The sequence below is a fragment of the Plasmodium sp. gorilla clade G2 genome (assembly GCF_900097015.1).
Source record: "Plasmodium sp. gorilla clade G2 genome assembly, chromosome: 11".
NCBI lineage: Eukaryota > Apicomplexa > Aconoidasida > Haemosporida > Plasmodiidae > Plasmodium > Plasmodium adleri (nom. inval.).
Window position 1 is genome coordinate 167691 of NC_041703.1, and position 25197 is coordinate 192887.

At 17.5% G+C, this 25197-nt stretch overlaps 8 protein-coding genes across 8 annotated transcripts; 5 read left to right on the top strand and 3 right to left on the bottom strand.

The window, feature by feature from the left end:
- Positions 1-1733: 1733 nt before the first annotated feature.
- Positions 1734-3705, top strand: PADL01_1104000 (conserved Plasmodium protein, unknown function; the record flags this gene model as incomplete). The annotated part of the gene is made up of 9 exons (XM_028682493.1): positions 1734-1764; positions 1931-2076; positions 2217-2326; positions 2476-2591; positions 2745-2787; positions 2960-3111; positions 3228-3328; positions 3456-3514; positions 3663-3705. The coding sequence occupies 9 exons, from the start codon at positions 1734-1736 to the stop codon at positions 3703-3705; spliced, it is 801 nt and encodes a 266-aa protein (XP_028538765.1).
- A 1325-nt stretch (positions 3706-5030) lies between these two features.
- On the top strand, positions 5031-5429 carry PADL01_1104100 (conserved Plasmodium membrane protein, unknown function; the record flags this gene model as incomplete). Its single annotated transcript, XM_028682494.1, has 1 exon — positions 5031-5429. The coding sequence occupies one exon, from the start codon at positions 5031-5033 to the stop codon at positions 5427-5429; it is 399 nt and encodes a 132-aa protein (XP_028538766.1).
- Positions 5430-5960: 531 nt separating this feature from the next.
- PADL01_1104200 (RuvB-like helicase 2) lies at positions 5961-7388 on the bottom strand (the record flags this gene model as incomplete). The annotated part of the gene is made up of 1 exon (XM_028682495.1): positions 5961-7388. The coding sequence occupies one exon, from the start codon at positions 7386-7388 to the stop codon at positions 5961-5963; it is 1428 nt and encodes a 475-aa protein (XP_028538767.1).
- Positions 7389-8931: 1543 nt separating this feature from the next.
- On the top strand, positions 8932-10150 carry PADL01_1104300 (apicoplast ribosomal protein S15 precursor, putative; the record flags this gene model as incomplete). The annotated part of the gene is made up of 4 exons (XM_028682496.1): positions 8932-9022; positions 9191-9486; positions 9609-9752; positions 9872-10150. 4 exons carry the CDS (start codon positions 8932-8934, stop codon positions 10148-10150), a joined length of 810 nt encoding a protein of 269 aa, XP_028538768.1.
- Positions 10151-11116: 966 nt separating this feature from the next.
- PADL01_1104400 (conserved Plasmodium protein, unknown function) lies at positions 11117-13660 on the top strand (the record flags this gene model as incomplete). Its single annotated transcript, XM_028682497.1, has 3 exons — positions 11117-13101; positions 13328-13399; positions 13600-13660. 3 exons carry the CDS (start codon positions 11117-11119, stop codon positions 13658-13660), a joined length of 2118 nt encoding a protein of 705 aa, XP_028538769.1.
- A 224-nt stretch (positions 13661-13884) lies between these two features.
- PADL01_1104500 (exonuclease, putative) lies at positions 13885-16616 on the bottom strand (the record flags this gene model as incomplete). The annotated part of the gene is made up of 7 exons (XM_028682498.1): positions 13885-13915; positions 14032-14139; positions 14248-14319; positions 14437-14516; positions 14644-14719; positions 14853-15826; positions 15960-16616. 7 exons carry the CDS (start codon positions 16614-16616, stop codon positions 13885-13887), a joined length of 1998 nt encoding a protein of 665 aa, XP_028538770.1.
- A 972-nt stretch (positions 16617-17588) lies between these two features.
- Positions 17589-17939, top strand: PADL01_1104600 (conserved Plasmodium protein, unknown function; the record flags this gene model as incomplete). Its single annotated transcript, XM_028682499.1, has 1 exon — positions 17589-17939. The coding sequence occupies one exon, from the start codon at positions 17589-17591 to the stop codon at positions 17937-17939; it is 351 nt and encodes a 116-aa protein (XP_028538771.1).
- A 331-nt stretch (positions 17940-18270) lies between these two features.
- PADL01_1104700 (conserved Plasmodium protein, unknown function) lies at positions 18271-24414 on the bottom strand (the record flags this gene model as incomplete). The annotated part of the gene is made up of 3 exons (XM_028682500.1): positions 18271-18375; positions 18557-23471; positions 23606-24414. 3 exons carry the CDS (start codon positions 24412-24414, stop codon positions 18271-18273), a joined length of 5829 nt encoding a protein of 1942 aa, XP_028538772.1.
- Between the last annotated feature and the right edge of the window lie 783 nt (positions 24415-25197).

Sequence of the window (25197 nt, forward strand, 5' to 3'; positions counted from 1 at the left end):
TGATTCATTTGTATCAAACATAATTTAATTTTTTCCATATTATATTATTTTCTTTTTTCAAAATATATCCTTTTTGGTTTTCACATATATATATATATATATATATATGTCGTTTTATTTTCATTTATGTGTAACAATCTTATATTTTAATAGAAATCCAAATAAAAAAATAATAAAATAAAATAAACAATTATAAAAAAGAATTCCCAAAAAGTAATTGTACATAGAGATAAAAGTTAGAATATAATAAAATACAAAAAATATATAAAATTATATGAATCTTATATTGTCATGTTTCATTTTCCTTATTTACATTTACAAAATAACTTGATATTATTGTTACACATTGAATGATTCAATTAAATAATATTTATTATAATAATAATAATTTTTTTTTTTTTTTTACACATAATTTTTTTTCCTATACTTATATTACTAAAAAATTACGTATAACATAAATTTATATCTTTTCTTTTATTTGTTTTCTTCCATATGGTAACATTCAATATCACGTATTCAAAATTGATTATAACTATTATTTAATATATATATATATATATATATATATATTCTTAATTTTATTTATATAACATTTTTTTTTTTTTCTTTTTGTTTAAATAGAAAAACAAAAAAAAAAAATTACAATTAAAAAATATGCATATAAATGTAAATATATATATATATATATATATATATATATAATTTTATTTATTTTTAATATTATAATATCATTATAATAAAATTGCATCAATAAATATATATATTATTAATATTATATTATATATAAACAAATAACATGTATATGAATATAATATAAATTATTTATAAAATGTACATAATATATATATTATAAATATGTAAATAAAATTTTCACAAAAGTAAAATAATAAATATTAATATATATATATATATATATATATATATATATATTATATTATATAATATAATAACATTATTATTATGTATAATAATACATTATAGGTAAATTAATATATTATATTTTTAAACTTAACATTTTGTATTTGTAAATATATTATATATATATATATATATTATATATTTATTTAATTTTTTTTTTTTTTTTTCTTTTTATAATTAAGAGTTTTATGATAATTTATATATATATATAATATTAATTTTTATTATTATTTTCTTTTCCCCCACCCCCTCTTCTTTTTAATAACAATATAATATATATAAATATATATATATATATATTATATTTTATTAAACTAAAAATAATAATAAAATTAAAAATTAAGGAGAGAAAAAAATTTTCATATTGTAAAAAAGAAGAAAAAAAAAAAAAATATATATAATCTTATTTTACTTTATTATATTCAACTGATTTTTCTTTTTTTTTTCTTTGGTTTATCATATATATTTTATAATATAAATAATATAAAATATATATAGGAAAAAAAAAAGTTTAGTTGAAATAATATTATAATAGGGTAATTAATAATAAATATAATATTATATATATATATATATATATATATATATATATATATTATGAATGATGTATATATGTTTATATATATAAATATATACATATATATATATACATATATATATATACATATATATATTCATTTGAATAAATTTTTTTCCATTTTTCATTTGTTTTTATTTCATTTTACATCTACAGATTATTCAAAAAAAATATTAAATAAATAATATTATATAAACAGTTATAATTTGTTAAATTATTAAAGTAATAATAAAACATCATGAACTGGAAAAAAGCATTAAGTTTAGCAGGTATTAAAAAAAATATATAGAAATAGAAAAGTCTAAACATAATTTTTATATAAATATTTAATATGTACACATACGAATGAAATTTAAACATTTGCATATTTCTATGTATTAATCATCTTTAATATATATATATATGTACACCTATTTGTGTTAATTTATTTTATAGGTGGAGCAGCAGCAGTTGTTGCTTTAACATATATGTTAATGAAGGACGAAGATAATCATGATGATAATGATGATGAAAATGACAAAAAAAAAAAAAAAGACAATAAACTATCTAAAGATTCAAATAGAATTATAAAAGGAGATTCGGTATTTAAAAAAAAATATATATCAACACATATATGTATATATATTTATTCCTTTTGTAAAGTTGTATTTTTTATATAATTCCTATACCTTTTTAATACTTATCTTTTTTTTTTTTTTATTTATTTATTTTTTTTTATTAGATGACACGAGAAGATTTACTTCAATTATTAAATGAAATGCTAAAGTTACAATCAGATATGAAAAATATTGTTAAAGATCTTATAGTAGTTGCCAAAAATAATGATTATGAGTATGATGAAAAAATATTATATAATATATATATATATATATTTACATTTATTTATATATTTTGCATAAATTTATTATATTTATTTGCATGAACAGTTCAGGCAAATTTTGATATTTTTTTTTTTTTTTTTTTTTTTTTTTTTTTTATAGTTTTATGGCTGTTTACAATGTTGCAAAAACTTACAATACAATAGATCCATTAGGAAAATATCAAATCGAAATGCCAGAATTTGATAAAGTCGTTGAAAGTTATCACTTCGATCCAGGTTTGAAAATTAAATGATTCATATTTATTATTTATTTGTTTATTATTTATTTATTATTTAATTATTATTTATTTATTATTTTAGCTCCTTTTAAAATAAATAAAATATATGTAATTCTTTTTTAACTTTCCTTTTTTATTATTTTTATTTCAGAGGTTAAAGAGACTGTCTCAAAACTAATGTCATCTCAAGAAAAGTAAGAAGAAAAAATAAACATAAATAAATTTATATATGTTACACATAATGATGTATTGTTAATTATTAAAATTATTTCAGTTCATTTAAATTATATAACATAAATGTATATATATATATATATATATATATATTTAATTTTTTTTTTTTTTTTTTTTTTTTTTTTTTTATAGCTATTATTCCAACATGAGTGAAACAGCAACATTGAGTGTTGATAAAATTATTGAAATACATCATTTTATGTTAAACGAATTATATAAAATAGATCCTGAATTTAAAAAAATACCAAATAAGAATGAATTAGACCCAAAATTAATAGCACTAGGTAAATTAATTAAAACATACTAATTAAATAAATAATATATATATATATATATATATATATATATATATATATATATATTTATACACATTTTTGTAATAATATTTTTTTTTATTTAGTCATTCAATCAATCGTAAGTGCAAAAGTAGAAGAAGAATTCAACTTAACATCAGAAGATGTGGAAGCATCCATAGCTAACCAACAATATGCATTAACTTCGGTAACAACAAAAATAATGAAAAGATAATATATATATAAAATATATATATATATATATATATATATGTATGTATATTGGTAAATATACCTATTTTATTTATTATTGAATTTTTTTTTTTTTTTTATAGAATATGGAATTTGCTCGTGTCAATATACAAATGCAAACTATTATGAATAAATTTATGGGGTAAAAATCATAAAAAGAATAAAATATATTTTTATGTTAATGTCAGTTCTGTTTTCTTTTTCTTATGCATAAAATGTAAACATATATATATATATTTTTTTTTTGACACATAAATTTCTTAACTATTTATTGTTTTTATTTTTTATAGGGATCATTTTAAATTTATGTGCGACAAAGAAGGAGCATATTAAATTTATATATAAAATAATGTAATATTTTCTTTTTTTTTTTTATTTAAATATATAAAAAAAGAAAAGAAAATATATATTATATATATTATATATATAGTATATTATAAACACTAATAATTGAAAACAACTTACATCTTATACCTTCTATATATATTATGTGTATTTTTTTTTTATTATTTTTTTTTTTTTTAAAATGAGAAAGCTCTCCACCAATATATTTTAATTTTTTCTTAAGATTAAAAAAAAAAAAAAAAAAAAATAGGTTCATATTTATATGTTATAAATTTCATATTTATAAATATATATATATATAAATATTTTTGTAGTTATAATAAATATCTTATTTGTTTTCTTTGACACACTTAATATTTTTGAATTTTAATTATATATTGATTTATTTTTATTATATATATTAATAATATATATATAATGCCATTTAAATCTAACTTTAAAAAATTAAGTCTTTTTTATTATTCTATTCTATTTTTTTTTATATTTTATTTTAGTTTATTATTATTTTTTTTTTTTTTTTTTTTTTTTTCATTTTATAAAAGACAAATAAACTATTTAATAATAGATTAAAAAATAATAATTATAATATTATGTTTACAAATTTGTTTTTTTTCACTTGATATATTTTATATATTATATGTTATATATTATATGTTATTTTATGGTTTTATATTTCAAATCCTTGTCTATATAAAATATTAAATAATAAAACGAAAAAAAAGAAAAAAAAGAAAAAAAAGAAAAAAAAAAAAAAAAAAACCTGAACTGTTCATGCAAAAAATGAAACATATAAATTTTCATGATATATTTTATAACCATTTATCAAATGTATAAATAAAAGTATTTAATTCTATTATATATATATATATATATATGTGACCAGATGTGCACAATATAATTTTCACCTTTTCCGTTAAATAATATAATCCTTCTTTATATTAGAAATAAGGATAAAAATAAAATAAATATTATTATTATTTTTAAGACATTTCTATATTCCACATTTTAAATTGAAAAAAAAAATTAAAAAAACTAAATGAGGTACAAAAAAAAAATTATTCATTTTAATATAAGACTGTTTAAATGTTCTTGATATATATATATTACTTTTATATATTTTAAACATTTTATTAGAAGAATTTTGTTACCTTATAAATATATTACAAAAAAAAAAAATTATAAAAATATATATATATATATATATATATATATATCCAAACGTGCAACGTTTCAGAAAAGATTCATGAAACCACAAATAACTAACAAACATCAAACCATAGATATACACAATTAAAAATTTTTTTGTCGATAAAATGAAATTAAATATTAAAAAAATCACTTTTATACTTGGAATAGTTTCATCTCTTTTACTATTTGTTACAGCAGTAATGTTTAATGATATAGATTTTATATTAGGTTCCCATATTTTTGTAGGTTTTTTATTTACTATATATACCATATTTACTTTTTTAATACCTAATACAAAAAATTCAAGAGATTTTCTTTTGTCTTATGCTGTAAGTACATCATGTATTTTTATAATATCTTTAATGTTTTATATTGTTGTAACCAAATATAATATAGTAGGAAATTGTCGTGTGGGGACCAACAAATGTTTTCCATATATTCTAGGAACTAGTTTTGGATTTGGTTCTTCAGCTTTATTTTTATTTACATCAATTTTGTCCTTTAAATTAGCACATGTATGGTAAGACATATATATATATATATATATATATATATCAAATTATATGTAATAAATATATTTATTTATTTTTTTTTTTTTTTGTGCACTCATATTTTATTCATATATATATTCAAATTCATATATGCGTATATAATATTGACCATATTTTATTTCATTTGTACATATATTTTTATGACTAGTTAAATTTAAAAGTAAAAGAAGTATTAAAATAATAACACTAGAAAAAATATATTAAAGTGGCTACTTGATAAAATGTTTTAAATTTAAAAGTAAATTAATAAATAAATAAATAAATATATATATATATATATAATTGTATCCATATTAGACAACTAATATAAACATATATAAAAAAATATAGAGACATATACATGTATATGCATAATAACAAATTGGGGCACAAAAAATTGACTATGATAAAATAAAGGATATTTTTTCAAAAATATTCAAAAAATAAAATATATATATATATATATATATATATGTTGTTATTTTTTTTATTTTTTTTTTTATATGACTAATGCTAAATTTTTGCTCAGTTAACAAATTTATTGGACTGATCTACTACACGGTGAGCAGACGTTTTTGCATCCATAAATAATTCATCAGCCTGTTCTATATGTTTTACATCAATAAGTGTGTTTCCTTCTAAGCTAGCTATAATTCTTGAAGGTTCTAATAATAACATAGCAAATCGTAGAGATGATTGTATTCCAATTTTGGCTAGATAATTCATACCTTCTTCAGTAATATTAATTTTTTCTGTTTGAGCCCTAAGAGCTAATATTTGTATGATTTCTTTTAATGTATATGGAAATGTTTTAATAATAATAAGTCTATCTAATAAATCTACAGGTATACCATGAGGTTCTATATTATCAGTACCTTTAACTGTACATATACCTCTGTTTGTTGCCATAATAACAATAGGTGCTAATGGTGATTCGATTGCTCTATTAAGATATGAAAAACATTCTATATCTAACATATGAGCTTCATCAATATATAATACACCTGGAATAATTTCGGCTAGTCCAGATTCTAAAAATTTATTCACAGTTTTATTAATTTCTACTCTTAATTTCTCAGTAATTTCTGTTTTCTTAGGTCTTAGATAAGAATTTAATACAGATGCTAGATCTTCTCCAACGGTTGGATTTGCATTAGCTAGATCTATATCATGTAAAGATATTTGTTGAACTACTTCTTTTTTTTTATGAACTTCTCCCTTTGGTAAAGAGACATATTCATCAAATTCTATATCATATTCTTTGGCATAATCATTACATCTACCTAATCTTTTGACATGTCCAGTATTTGTTTCTATATAAATAACATCACCAATTTTTATTTTTTCTCTAGCTATTTGTTCATGTATTTTAGGTGCTAATCTTAATGTTTTCGAACCCTTAACAGTTTTTAATGTTATAATGATTGCATTAATTTGTTTAGCTTTATTCAATGAATATAAACATTCATTTTCTTCAACAACCATATCAACTACTTCACCTTCATAAACTAATTTTTCTTCTTTAATTTTTATATGTATACTTTTTCGAAACGCTTCTAAAATAACTTCAGTCTTTTTGATTTCATTACTATATACTTCTGATCCAGACAAAAAAACAAATGGCATCTTTCTATTTATTTCTCTGCTGATGCCAATTGCTAAAGCACTTTTACCACTTCCACTAGGACCTGCTAATAAAATACATTTGCCAGCTAATTTTTTTTGTTTTATTAAATCTACTAGAAATAATGAAGCTTCTCTTGCTTTAAATTGACCTACTAATCCACAACTGTTATCAAAAAACATCGAATATTTCTCATCACTTAAATTTATCTCATTCTCATGAAGATATATATTTGTATTAACACCTAGCCCTTTTATATGACTGTGTATGTTTACTCTCTCCTTTTTATTTTCACTCGAATTTGTTATATTTGAAATATTTATTTGCATTATTTAAAAATTCAAATTCACAACGACGAATATAAAATAAAAAATATATAAATAGATATAAAATCACATATGTAATATCTGTGATAATAATGAGATATAAGTTAATATAACTATATATATTATATATATATGTTCACATATATATATACATATACATCTTTATAATTATTTTTATATTTTTTAAAAAAAATCTTTATTTTTAAAAAATTATTATCATCATATGATATTTAATTCAACAACTATTATTAACATTTCAAAAAAAATAATAAATAAATAAATTATAAAGTCACAAATAACATATAAATGGATAAACCTTGAAAGTATTTTATGTAGAATTTAATTAATAAAATAAAAAAATTGTAAATAAATAAATAAATATAAATATATATATATAATGATAAATTATAAAGATAAAAATATTATTAAAATATTTATTAATTATCTAATTAAGGTTAAAAAAAAATGTTGAGAACATAATATATGATTTATCTATATAATTTCAATTATATATATAAACAAAATATTTATATTTACATGGAGAAATATAATTATAGAAAATAATTTACATATAATAAATAAAAATATATATATATAAAATATATATATATATATATATATATATAGGGCGAATAATAAACATTTCAATATATTATATTTTTATTTAATTATTATAATAATTTATAGATATTAAATAAAATATATTATATATATATACATATATATAATATATACAATAATAGTACGGGTGTATTTGTTCGTGTTTATAAAGGATTTAATATTTTTAAAACCTGATACCTCAAAAAAAAAAAAAAAATAATAAATAAATATATATATATATATAATATATATATTTTATTGTTTATCTATTCCTTTGTAGTGTTATTTTATAAAACATAATATTATATACATATATATGTGAGTCCATTTTTAAAATATTCAATAAAATATTATATATATAATGCTTATATTTTCACATCTTATAGTATTGCATTTATTTAGTATATTATTTATATGTGTTTATAATAAGGTGCCTTTTTTTTTTTTTTTTTTTTTTTTTTATTTCAAATATTATTATGATCATAATATAAATAAAAGGAAAATTATTATTCAAAGATTTATTCTTATGTATATAAAGTGTTAACATAAAAAAGGAATATATAATATAAAATATTTACACATAAATAAATATATATATATATATATATATATATATATATAATATATACATTTATATGTAATATTTTTTTTTTTTTTTTTTTCTTTTTTTTATATATATATAATATTTTTATTAAGCCTTAATTTAAAGTTCAAGAATCAGAAGTCAGACAAGTTTAATGAAAAAAAAAAAAAAAAAAAAAAAAAAAAAAAAAAAAACATAATCATATATAAAATATAATATAATATAATATAATATCTATTTTGACTTGTACAGTATGTTTGATAAAAAATAAAATTTTTTTTCTCCTTTTCTTTTCTTTTTTTTTTTTTTTTTTTTTTTATCTTTATGATCAAATAAATAAAAATAATATATGAATAATTTTAAATGAAAAGCATAAAATCATGTGTAACTTGTTTGCTATTTCTTTATATACAAATATGGTCTAATTATTTATTTTGTTATGGATATAATATAAGTAGGGAAAAAATAAACAAACAAATAAATAAATATAAATATATATATATATATATATATATATATATATATATATATATATATATATGTATATTTATATTTATATTTATATTTATATTTATTTAAATATTTATGTATGTTCACACTTGTGCTTTTCTCATCTTTATAGATAAAAATGTTGGGGTGTATCCTTTTACTCTTATAAGAAAAAGAAACGTTCCTCAAGAAAAAATCAAAAGACAAATTCTAAAAGTTCAAAATGAAGGAAAAGAAAATATTTTTTCAGAAGATGGAAATACAAGTAGTGTCAAGGAGGATAAAACAAAACAAACAAATGTGTATAGTGATATAAAAAATAAAATAGAGAAAGAAAAAATAGAAATTAACGAAATTTTAAAGAAGAGTGAAAATATACTTTTAGAAAGATCTTTCTCATTTCACAAAGAGGACATAACAATCAAGCCGGTAATTCTTCAAAAAAATAAAAAAAAAATAAAATAAAAAATTAATATACATAAAAATATGTATACACACACATATATATATATATATATATATATATATATATATTATATATTTTTTTAAAGGAACTACTAAAAGAGTTGATAACACAAAAATATAGAAAAATATTTCAAAGACACGATAAAGATTGTGGGAGTAGCGAAATTCAAATTATCATTTTGACATTTAAAATTTTCTTCCTCACAGAACATATGAAAAAAAATAAAAAGGTACAACAAAAATGTATTTACAAAATGATATGTATGTATGTATGTATATATATATATATATATATATATATATATATATTTTTATTTTATTTTATTTTTTTGTGATAAATCCCGTTTAGGATTTCGCTTGCTTGAGAGGATTATTCAAATGTGTTAGTAAACGTAGAAGATTATTAGTTTACTTAGGAAGAAAAGATAGAGAAATGTTTGAAAAGATTACTAGTTATTTTAATATTAAAAAACCGTTACTTCCTAGAACTCCAGAATATTATAACAAGGATTTAAAATATATTCATTTTAATAATACCAAAAGATTTAAAAATAATGCTGAAAAAAAGAAAAAGGACAAACTCAAAAAGAAAAAAGTACAAACAGATAAAATTTTATTTGGAAATTAAAAAAAAAAAAAAAAAAAAAAAAAAAAAAAAAAAAAAAAAAAAATCACACATTTGTTAAATATTATATAAATAAAAAAAAATATATATATATATAATTATGTACGTATATATTTTTTTATTTTTATTTTTATTTTTATTATTTTATTTTTTTTTTTTTGTGGTTTATACATATAAATATGTATCACACTGGTTTCTTGGAATATTTATTCAATCATTATGATAAATAAGCACTATTTTTTCCTTTTCCTTTTCCTTTTCTTTTTTCTTTCTTTTTTTTTTCGTTTTTCTTTTAATTTAAAACATTTCATACATTATTTATTCATTTATTTATTTTATTTTATTTTATTTTATTTTATTTTATTTTTTTGTTTAATGGTTAAACTGTAAATATAATTTGATTTTTTAAAAAACCTTCTTTTATAAAAATATGGAAAACTAAAAAAAAGTTGATTTGTATATAAATATATATAAAATATATTTATGTATATTCATTTTTTTTTTTTTTTTTTTTTTTTTTTTTTTTAAATAATTGTGTATTATATACTATAATATGTTTTAAGTGGTATCACATATATATATATAATATATTATATACAAATAGCCTTACAATAAAATAGATGAATATTTTTAAAAAATTAAAATATTATATATATAATATTTATATACATATATATTTTTATTTTTTCTAGGGCTTTTTTTTTTAATAAAAACCTTAATAATTCATATTTAATATAATTAATAATATCACATATATATATATATATATATATATAAATGAATCCTTTAAAATATCACCTTCTCTTCACATTAAATAAATAAATATATAAATATATCAATATATATATATTTTTATATATATATTTTTTTATATATATATATTTTTATATATTATATTTTTCATTTATCTTTTTATACTTCCAGCTGGCATATCTTAACAAATAGAACCAATAATAATGTAAAAAGAATATGTTCTGCTCTTTTCTTTTTTTATTCTTCACCTTTATTGTCATACACAATAAGGATATATCAATAGTATACTCGAAAATAAATTTAAATAAAAATATTTATCATCCAAAAAAAGATTTATATTTCCATATATATAGTGTGGTTGATAATAATAATGTTAATTTAAAAAATAAAAATGAATATAACAGTAAAATAAAAGATAGAATTAAAATATATGAACAGGTACATAATAATAAATGTAAGAAAATATATTTCTTGCCATTAATATATTCAAATAGTAATAATAAAGATGTTTATATAGAAGACCATAAAGATAAAAACAGTGATAATAATAATAATAATAATAATAATAATAAAAAGGATGATATTAATGATAATGAGAAAAAAAATAAAATAAATGACACACCTACACAAAATATAAAATATGAAAAAGATAAACATATGACAAATGATACAAATGATAAAGATAAAAATTACTCAAATAACTTTGAATATATAGAAAATAATTTATTAAAATTAAAAAACAATCTAGAAGTATTCAGTTCTTATATTAACAATTCAGATGTTATTATTGTTCCTTTAAATTATCATGATATTTTAAATAAACACTTGATTGATATTATACCTTTCAACAATATAATAAATTCATTGGATTTTTTATTTCTCCTTAATAAAAATGATTACAATAAATCTAATATAAACAAAAATATAAACATAAATAATAATAATATTCATAATAATAATATTCATAATAATAATAGTAATAGTCCTTGTAGTAATAATTTATGTCCTCCTTATAATAATATTTATAATATTATATTTTTCATTTATAATTATAACGATCATGATCAAGACAAACATTTAAATGACTCTTCTTATAACTCCTCTTTCTTTTCAAATAAAAAGAATAATATCATATCTAAAGAAAAATCACAAATTGTTCATGTAATACAGAATTTTATGAAAGACCATTATAATTTAAAAGATCAAAATATTCATGAAAAATATTTAAATGTGAACTTTCTTTTTACTAAAGATAATATTCTAGATATCAATAAAATTGATAAAGATATAGATGAAAACAAAATGTTATACTATCAAAAAAAAAATAATATATTAGACAAACAAACAAATTATATCAACACAACTAATAATACAAATAAACAAGAAAATCAGAATTTAATAAAATATGAACATAAAAATAATGATACATTTTTTAAAAAATATAAACCAGATACAATAAAAAATTTAACAAATGAAAATTATTTTATTTATAATTTCCTCTCAAGCTATAAATTAGATATATTAAAAGAATATATATATATTGCTAAAGATATAAACATACCAAACAATAATATTTTAAATCATATAAAAAATATTAATATAAAAAATAAAATTCATAATATAGAAAGGTTATTAAACAATTTTAAAAATTGTCAATTAAATAAAAATATTAACTCACATAATAATGTACAAGAAATTAAAAAAAAACAATACTCATATCTTTTACATATTATTCTATCAGACTTATTAGAAAAATATGATTCTAATCTAGAAATTCTAAAAAATTATTTATACCAATTATTCAAAGAAAATATACAAAGAATTAAAATCAATTCAGATATTCTCTCGCAATTTAAAAAACAAATTAATCATATTGATCAACTCTTCGATTATTATAATTCCAAAATTTTTCTATTACCTTTCAATAAAAATTATCAAGCACAACAAAAATCATACTATATTTATTATTATTATAAAATCAAACTATTACAATTATTAAATCAAACAGCTAACGAAATTATCAATTATTATATATCAAAAGGATTATATGTCAAAAATTATTCTTTTAATGCATTCTCCTTCTCAAAAAAATATACACTCTTCAATTATATAATCTCATACATTTTTAATATGATAAAAAATAAAGTCAATATTAATTTTAATTACTTATCTCCAAACGCTTTCGGATTTTCATCTTACAAGTCAGTTCAAAATCAGTTATCACAAAAATATATATATATATGTGTGTGTGTGTTTTTTTTTTATTTTTATTATATTCACAAGCCCTCAATACAATGAATTATAAAATTATTATATATAGTATACTATATTTTTTATTTATAATTAAAATAAGTCTTTTTACATATATCAATGTAACAAAAAAATATTAAATAAATAAAAATATTTTTTTTTTTTTTTTTTTCTTAGGGATGATATATCATTATCACCAAAAAAAGATATCATGATAACAACTAGCGAAATGGATCAAGTGCAAAAAATGTAAGAAAAAAAAAAAATACATATATATATATATATATATATATATATATAATTTTATGTATCCACATATATAATATTCATATGGTATATTCCTTTTCGTTTTATATTAATTATATAGATACATACGTATTATCTTATATATATATATATATATATATTTATTTTTTTTTTTATTATTTTTTTTTTTTTTTTTTATGTAGAAATATCCCTCGTAGTACCTACACCAAAACGATGCTCATGATGGATAAGGACAGAAATTAGGGAGAATTTAATTATATCATTTCAAAAAATGAAATAAACGAAAAACATTAAAAAATTAAAAAATTAAAAAATTTAATTACATTATTTAAATGAATAAATATAATATATATATATATATTTATTTATTTATTTTACAATTGACATATATATTTCACTACGTCTTATGTTTTTTTTTTTTTTTCCCTTCATTTTATTATTCTATATTTTTCTTATTTATTTAAATTTTAATATCTATGTTCTCTTCCATTCAATTCCCTATAAAGAAAAATAATAATTTTTTTTATGTTTACAAACATTTTTTCTTTTTTTTTTAAACAATTTATATTAATCATATGTATAATATATATATATGGTTGTCCTTTCCTTTATACCTTAATTTGTATTTCAACTTGGAGATCGTTTTACTTTTTTCTGTTATTATTTTATTAATCATATTGCAGTTTATGAAAGGCAAGTGAACAATATATTCCCATGTTTCTCTAAAAAAAAATATAAATAAAAATATATACATGTTTATACTCATTCATTTATTTATAGATATCAATTTATTTTATAAGTAATACATTTTATAATTTCTTTGTGTTTACTTTTTTCCATTTGGATCAATTTTTACGTTTTCAGGGAAAAATGACTTTACTTCATCTTCCACATAAATATTTCTGAAATTTAAGAAATAAATAAATAAAAATATATATATATGTATGTATATATTTATTTATTTATATATGTTCATTTACATATACATATATAATTTTATTTTTCCCTTTTCTTATTACTTGTATGCATCCGGAAGCAAATTCTTATCCTTCTGAGGTAGCACACTTATCAAATGTGTAAATGCTGAATAGGGCTTACCCTTAAAAATGAAAAAAATAAACACAAAATTAATAAAATATAATATAATATAAATAAGATAAAATTATTTATATACATATGTATTAAATAAATAATACCATAAAATAATTTTTACTTTTTATATATACCTTTTCAAAAAAGAAATCCGATTTCTCAAAACTTAACAAATCGCTACATAGAGGAGCATAGTGATATGGATATTCCCTTCAAAAAAAAAAAAAAAAAAAAAAAAAATTATGAACAAGTCATGTAAAAAAAAAAAAAAAAAAAAAAAATATACACACAGACACACAAATACACTTATACATATTTTTCATTTTTTTTATGATATAATTACCAATACCAACTGGCACATCCAAAATGATAGTAATGTAAATTCCAAAATAATCCTTCTATATATTTTTTTACAATTTTTTGTATTTCCTTTGGATCTTCGAGACCAAATTTATGGAGATAATAATATTTTTTATATTTCTGTTCATCCGTAAATTCACTAATATTTTCATTAATTCCCCTTTTCTTAAAATATTCAAATTCTTGAGCACTTAAAATTTTTAAAATAATTTTTAGTCGTTCTATATGTACTTTATCCTTATATGTTATATAATTCGAATATTTATAGATATAAAAGATATATGAATTCAAAATTTCGTTCATAGATCCTTCATTAATATCAATGTTTGGTATGTGGGGAAGAAAATCATTACCAACCAGAAAAGATAAAAATACAATATCATCAACCACTCTGCTTATACTGAAGACGATATTTTTTTCTTTTTTTAATTTATTTATATATGTAGCTATTTGTGTCTTAATAGAATTCCTCAATTTATATATGTCTAATATTTCAAAGTCGTTACTATTTAAGCTTTCATAATTTATATAATATTCTTTTGTATATTTATGAACCTTTGGAAAAAAAGGAATTTTATATCCACCTAAAATATTGTTCATATCTTCCGAATTATTTATCTCATCATTATTTTCATTCTCAATATTATTTTCTTCTTTTACAAGAGATTCGTTTGTTTTACTTTTTTCATGCAGTTGCGTGTTTTCTCCTTCCTCCTTATAATTTATGTTATCATTTTGATCTTCATTAGAAGAATTATATTCCTCATTAATAAAAGTGTCTTGTGTTCTTTCGATATTTTCTAACATATTATTTTGTAAATCATTACTTATTTTAAATTTATCTCTCAAAATAAAAATATTGTTCAGATGGGTAACAAGCGACAGCATAATGAGATCTGCATCCAGTCCGTATATACAATGATTATAATTTTTAAAGTTACTATCTCTCTTACAGTTCTAAGAAGTGAAAGTATAAAAAAAAATAATAATAAATAAATAAATAAAAACAAATATGCCTATACATACATACATATATATATATATATATATATATATATATATATATATATTTATTTATTCATTTTATTACCTCTCTTATGTATTTCAAAATTTTGTGTTCTCCCTCGCCAGCTACGTCCGAACCAGAAAAAATAACATCAAATTCGAAAATTTTTTTTTTCTTCAAGATTTTGAACCATTTATTTAATGACAAATTAATTTTATACATAAAATCTGTTCCAGTTGTTATACAATTAGGGTTAAACAAATTAGACGTATTATCATTATCATTAATTTTGAAGATACTAAGAAATCTCCTCTTTCTTTGTTGATTCATTTTTGCCTTTGGTGACACTCCATCTACACCTATATATATCAGTTTCTTTGGTTTTATCAAATAAAATAAATTTTTTAAATATTGTAAAATATTTGAAAATAGTTCATGTTCATCATATATAGGTAACTTCTCTTTATTGGCATGAGTACAATGATGTATAACACCATTCATATCAATATAAAATATATCAACTGATTTTTGTTTCTCATTATTTATTAATTCTTCTCTCACTGTTGGGTAATAAGAAGTTAGCCATTTATACATCCTTGGAATCCCATATAATACATTTTTTTGACATTTCCTTTTATTATATAAATTATATGATTTTATAAATTTATATTTATTCAAACTAATACAATATGCCATAACATTTATTAAACACAATACCCATACTGATATAAAAACAATCATTCTTTTCTATATCTTCTTACCTATTTTTCGTTTTTCTTATCCATACATAATATTTTGCAGATTCCTAATTATTTATAACAATTTTATAGCATTTTTTCAAATTATACATGAGAACAAAAAAAAAAAAAAAAAAAAAAAAAGTAAAAATGAAATAAAATGAAATGAAAATATATAAATATAATAACAGATAATAGAGAAATAAACAAATTGATTAATCAACAGTTAGTATTAGCTTCATATATTTTAATAAATATATAAATATATATATATATATAACATATTTTTTTTTTTTTTCTTTTTTTTTTTTTTTTGCATGACTTGTTCATAATTTTTTTCCAAAATATATTTTAAAATATTAAAGAAAAAAAAAAAATATAATAGAACTACTACATAAAAATGGAATGTTAAAATTACCTATTAAATGTTCTTATAATTTTCCTTTTATTTTTAATGCACATATTAATATGAATTGTAATTTATGACCTTTATCATTTTTAATTGTTATACTTTTTATTTATATGATTTATATGTTTGTAACTGAAAAAAAAATGACATATCCATTGAATAATAAAACAATAAGAATAAAAAAAAAACTTAAAAAAGTAATAATATTTATAAATATGGGATATTAAGAGACTTAAAAAAAAAAAAAAAAAAAAGAATAACACATTGGAGACTTTTTTTTTTTTTTTTCTTATTTCTTTTTCTATATTATATATTAATGTGTAGGTGTCATATATTAAATATATAATATATTATAATATCATTAAAATGAAAAGAATAAACTATTTTTGACTTGCTACATAAATAAGGTATAAATATCTAGATATCCTAATACTATAAATAAATATATACATATATATATATATATATATATATATATATATTTGTAATGTTTTATAATGATCGAATTACTTATATAATTTAAAAGAAATAATTGTAAAATGTTATAATGTAATAATATTTTATATAATGAAATCATCAAGTAAAGATTTGTGTAAATATTTTTGTAGAAAATGTCAGAACTTTATATATTATAATGAAGCATGTGAATTAATATATAAGAAAATATATCCAGATTATTATAAAGTATATTATAATAAATATGAATTTGACAAGAAAAGCGAAGGAAAGAGAGAAGTTAATCAGAAACAGTATGATAATTTATATAGACAGTTATATAATAATGGTTTATGTGGAGTTAATAAACAAAGGAATGATTTTTTAAATAAAGATAATATAAATAATATTCTTCTTTTTCTTAATAAAGGGAGTATTCAGTGTAATAAATGTAATAATATACATATGTGGTATATGAAATGAGAACAAATAAAAATACAAATCGTAAACATGTAAAATTATAGTATTATAAATATATTATAATATTAATAAAAATTAATGCTCTTACATAAACCTTTGTGTAAGTTTAATTAAGGGTTAATAATAAGACAAATTACAAAAAAATTAAAAAAAATAAATAAATAAAATAAAAAGTACACACAAAAAAAGAAGAAATAAATAAATAAAAATATATATATATATATATATATATATATTAATTTATTTACAATTTAATTCGTATTTCATAGTGTTTACATATAACAAAGCACTATTAAAAATATACATATTAAATATATAATATGCATTATCTTTTTTAATTAGTAACCTTTAAATTTTGAATACTTAAGTTTATTTTTTTTTTTTCCATGTCTAATATTTTTTCTTCCTCAATTTTTTTTATGCATATTTGCACAAACTCCTAAAAAAAAAATAAAAATATATAAAAATATATAAATATATAAATATATAAATATAAAAATATATATATATATATATATATATATATATATATATATATATATATATATATATATAAATATATAAATATACATATATGTGTGATATATTTATTTTTACTTATAACAATTTGTTGTTCTTACCCGTATGATATTTTTTGTAAATTCGTCTAGGATATATATGTTACTTATTAAAGAATAAGTATCAATTATATAATATATATTATTAAAAGAATGTAAGAATTTTTTAACAACCATATTATATTGGAATATAAGTTTTTCCACTTGTTGAAAATTTATAGATTGTGCTTTGTTTATTTGTACTTTTTGATTTAATAAAATAAAGAAACTATATATTAATTTTATTAAATCGATAATCTCCATTCTATTTTTTTTACTAGCATTACTTACATAATGATTATCATTAATAAAAGATTTGTCGTTATTTTTTTTTTCATTAAGAATTATTTTTGTATATTCATTTATTTTCATCAATAATTTATTTAAAAATTCGTTTGATAAATGTATCCTCTCATTTTTAAATATTAAAAACTTATCTTTCTTTACAACAGTTCCTTTCTTCTTCCTATTGGTTGTCTTATTATCATCACTCAATATATTAGTATTATTTGTCATCGAAAATGTTGATGGACTATTTTCAATGTCGTCATTATTAATATCATCAGGCTTATCAATATTTTCATCTATCTCATTGAGAGTTTTTATTGGATTACTAATTTCCTCATCTTTTATATAATCTAGATTGTATAAATAATCCAAATCATCAACACATAATGAAATGTTTGATTTTAAAAAATTATAAAATAAATCGTCTTCACTTTTATTTTCTTCATTATCAATATTGTTCTTTTTAAACACTAATTTTTCTGTTTCGTTTGATACATCTAATACATCTGATTTGTCTAATACATTTGATACATCTGATTTGTCTAATACATTTGATACATCTTTTTCTTCTAATACATTTGATACATCTTTTTCTTCTAATACATTTGATACATCTTTTTCTTCTAATACCTTTGTTTCATCTGATGCATTTAATTTTTCCTCACCTTTCAATAACAAAATTTGCTCTCCTGTTTGCTTCTCTCCTCGATATACAGTATTACTTATTTCATTTTTATTTATACTACTTAAAGAATACAACACATAAGAGAGCTCCTTCAATGAAAAGATATCAATAATATCGACATTATTATATATAACATCATATAAGAAATAGAATCCTTTTTTAATTTTCCTAGTATACGTATTTATATATATACTTATGGTCATAGAATCTATCACATTCTTAAAGTAGTTCATATTATGTTTAAAAAAAGAAATATCATCGTTATATTTATTATGAGAATTTTTATTACTATAATTTAAATATGAACCTTTTCTTTCTTGTTGATCTCCTAATTTATATTGTAAGAAAAATTTCATATGTAAAGAAAAATATATAGAAAACAAATAAGAAAATTTTAAATAATACTTTTTCTTTAAAATATTTTTATTAAGTGAAGAAATTGCCCATAATGCAGAACCTAAGTTATCATATTTAAATTCGTTTATAGATATATTATTTTTTTTATTATGTAATACATTATTTTTCTCATTTGTATAATTATTAGGATAATATTTTTCCACATTATAATAATTATTATTATTATTATTATTATTATTGTTGTTGTCTGTGAAGTTATTTTGATTTATAGATATTATATCATCACTTGTTAGATTCATATCATGTTTATATTTTTCCTTGTTGTCATTTTTTACTGTAGAATTATTTAAAATATAAGATTTTTCCTTTTGATAAACATACTGTGGAAATTGTATAGTATTTAAGAATTCGTCAAATTTATTGAAAATATTTTTATGTATATGTTTAAATTTTGTCAGGAGATAAACTAATTGACATACATTTGCTAGTTTCCAATTTAAAAATGTCCCTTCAGCAATATAACATAAATTTATGATCAATTCGTTTATATAATCATTCATAAATTTATTACTATTGATATTATTATTATTGTTATTTATCTTCTCACTACAACTAATAGTACTACCACTACTACTACTACTACTACTACTACTATCAGTACCATTAATATTTACTTCATTGTTGTTATAACTATTTATGCCTTTGCTATCATTTTGTAGGTTATAATAATTTAATAATCCCTGTAAGAAGTGTATTATATCGTTAGATGTAAAGTAATTAAATTTGGTTATATTAATATATTGAATAGATAAATAAAAAATTCTATTTAATTTATTTTTATCTATTAAATAAATATTTCTTCCTAAATAATTAATAAATATAGATAATTGTTTAGGCATAATAATATTTCTAAATTCAATATTTTTATTTTTTTTATAGAACGTTTTGGTTTCTTCATCATATAATGATTCAATATATTTGTCTTTTATTATATATATATCATTCATTATTATATATAATGGTAAATCATCTTTTTTCTTATTATATATATTTTCAAATATTTTTAGAGAGTATTCTAAACTTTTCTCAACATTGTCTATTAATTTTCTTTTCATTTCATTACTATATTGTTTTGTAAATTTACTAAGAGCCAAAACATCTAAACATACATCTGATTGATTCATTTTTATATTATAAAAATTGTTATTATTTCTATCATTATTTATATCATTATATATATAATTATTTGTATCATTTTTATAATTTTCCTGTTCTTCTTCTTCATCCTTGTCATATAATTTTAAACCATTTCTTTTACTATCATACGATTTATCAACTATAGCATCATCCTTATAAACATTATTAATATTTACATCCATATCATATTCTTCACATTTATTTTGTTCACTTAATATTTGTTTTTCTTTATTTATATTTTCATTATTATATAATGAATTATCTACATATAATTCGTCTCCATTATTTAATATAGTATCATCCTTATTTTTTTCTTTTTTATTTTTCGTCTTTTCTTCAGATTCCAAATAATTTCCATTCATAATCTCCTCATCATTATCTGATAAAACACATTGCTGCACATTATTAGTCACATTATCATATTGACTTTTATCATGATTATTATGGTTTATATATTTATTCATATTATAATCATTCATTTGTGCATTGATAATTTCTTCATTTCTTTTATTTTTTCGTAGTCCTTCTTCTATGTATTCTAAATATTGATCCTTATTTTTATCTACATAATAATTATTAGGAAATTGAAATAAAAATATATTTTTATTTAACCATTCATAAATATACTTATCTTTCAAATCCAGTTTTATAAGAGAAACTAAAGAACTTTTTAAACAGTTATAAATGAAGACTATTTCGTTTTTAAATTTGAATCGTATATCATGATTTATATTCATATTATTTATTTCTTCAAATTGTTGATTATATGTACTAGAAAAATTCACATTATTATTATTATAAAAATCATTTGTCGTAATATCTTTTATATGATCATTATCATTAATATTATATGTTCCCTTAACATTCTTTCTTATATCTTCCTTTTGAATAATAAACTGCGAATTATTATTATTATTATTATTATTATTATTATTATTATTATTATTATTATTGTTATTATTATTGTTGTGTATAATATTTTTAGATGTGTCCATTTTATTATTCTTACTATATTTTGTTGTGTCTTCTTTTGGTTTTATATTTTTATATCCATATATAATATAAACAAAATATTCAATATATTTAATCAAAACCTTATTACATGCTAATACAAAATTTTTTAAAATAGATGTGTTTAAATATTTGTAATTATTATGTAAATGTATATTATAAATATTTTGATTTTTTAAAGGATAATATATTTTTGATATACATTTTATAAGTTTATATATTTTACTCAATGTTTTAATTCTAAATAAATCCTTATTTTTATTATAATGTAATAACTTTTCTTCATAATCTTCAACTTTTTGTGTAAGAGGTGGTAAGATAGTTTTCTTTATTTTGTCAAAAGAAAATAAACTTAATAATACATCATTTTTTAATATTAAATATAATATTTTGTTTAAAAGTAATATACTATTATTTAACATTAATGTTTGAGATTCAAATATAATAAATGGAATATATATATAATATTTTTCTTTTAAATAATTTATATTCTTATATAATTTCTTATATAAATAATTAAAAACATCTAAGATATTTACAATATCTTGACCACTTAATTTAAACTTTTTCATCATATAAAATATTTGATAGTTAGTATAAGAACTATTATTATATATATTATCATAACATATATTCTCTTCATCTTTTTTATTCTCATTCAATATTAATTCTTTATCTATCAATCTTATATTTTTTAATTTATTATAATTTTCATTCTTACTTTTATCTATTAATAAACTTTCCTCTCCATTATTTATAAATTCATTTTTTTGTTTTAATTCACTTTTATTTTCTTTATTTAAATTATTTGATATTTTTTTTTTTAATTTTATATAATAATTATCAAATGATATATTAAAATATAATAACTTACATATACTCCAAACAGCCCATAAAGATTCATCAATAGATAAATTATATTTTAATTTATTTAAATTATTTATTATTAATGATAAAAATATATTAAAGTTCTGAATCACATTTATAATCATCTCATTATGTTTAGTATTCTCATTATTTATATTATATCCTATATAAGTTGAATTCTTAAATGATTTCATCAATATAATACTTACAGCCCATAATATTGATGTTACTTCATATGAACAAAATTTATACATATTATTTATTAATATTTTTAAACACTTATTTATTATTGAATAAGTTATCTTATATTCTTTCAATGTCTTATTCTCTTTCTCATAATATTCATTACGGACTAATATATGATCTGCACATATTTTTAACTTTAAATATTTCTTACTTAAACTTATAGAAAATTTGTGAAGCCAATTCTCTATGCATGTATGATCAAAATCGTCGCTATTTAAAACGTCAAAGAAATTGTCGAAATTTTTTTCTCTCCACGACTGGTAAATAATGTCTAATAATTTTAAGGACCTACAAAAAAAAAAAAAAAAATAAATAAATAAATATATATAAATATATGCATATATATATATATATATATATATATATATATTTATATAACATGTACCTTTTAATGTGCTATATATTCTTAATTTTAATATTACCTTCCTTGATATGGTAAAAAGGAATAATCTCTCATATTCGTATTTTGTATATCAACAACACGTGAACGTGTACTCTTCCTTTTTTTCTTATAACTTTTTCTCTTTCCTATTTTATTTAATACCAGACTTTTATTTCTTATATTATTCTTTTTTTTAAAATCTTCCTTAACGTTTATATTTTCCACCATTTTATTATTTTCTACCACATTTTTATTTTCTACCACATTTTTATTTTCTACCACCATTTTATTATTTTCTACCACCTTTTTATTTTCTACCACCTTTTTATTTTCTCCCACCTTTTTATTCTCCGCCATTTTGTTATTTTCCACTACATTTTGACTCACTAAATTTTGTAAACCTTCACTTTTCGTACAATCAATAATATCCTTACACCCTTCTATAATCACATTTGTATAATTTTGATTACCCTCCTCATATTTATTACTATCCTTTTCTAATATATCTACACTTTTAATTGTACCATATTCAACAAATATTGTGAATGGATAATTTTTATCTTTACGATTTCTCTGTCCTCTTTTTAAATATAAAAAACTACCCTTCTCTTCAAATTTACTCACTTTATAATGCTTACGCATATATAAATCTTTTAAACATTTATTACTTGGAACAAATAATAAAGGTATTTCTTTTCTTCTACATCTTTTTTTATTATCTTTATTAAACATACATATTGTATTAGGAGAACATAATCGTCCTTTAAATATTTCTAATTTTAATGCTATGATATTTTTTATATCTACCAGTACAAAAAATAAAATTATAAATTGAATACTTAAAAACATTTTCTTTTCTTTTCTTTTTCTCCCATTATTAATTTTTTCTTTTTTTTTTTTTTTTTTTTTTCAATAAAACTACATAACTATAATAAATGAATCTATAATAATATATCCTAAGATAATCTCATTTTCTTTTTTTTAAATAATAAAATTTTACACAGAAACAAAAAAAAAAAAAAAAAAAATAAATAAAAATAAATATTAATTAAATGAATGAATATAATAAATAATAAATCATAAATATATAACAGAATTAATTTACAAAAAATAAGGAACCCTTAAAAAATTAAAAATGAAAAAATAAAAAAATAAAAAAAATATAATTATAAATAAATATATATATATATATATATATATATAATATTATTATATGTATAATTATATAAATATATTTTATATCATCTTAGGTGTATTTTTATATAGGGGAAAAAAAAAAAAAAAAAAAAATTAATCCTATATTTTATAAATCCAATATTATAATGTACATCTGTACAATACATATTATACAAACCTAAGTGAAATAATATCACATTATTTTTTTTGAAATTGAAAAAATATATGCAAACATACATATATATTTGTATATATTTAAAAAAAAAAAAATAAAATAAATATAATTAACTTATTAGGAATAAGTCCTACATCTGTTTTTTTTTTTTTTTTTTTTTTGTTATAATTTAATAAGATTATATTTAAATATATATTATCTAATTTAATAGTTTCTATATTCCTTTTAGAAAAAAAAGAAAAAATATATATATATTAATAAAAGTACATATTTTTTGATAT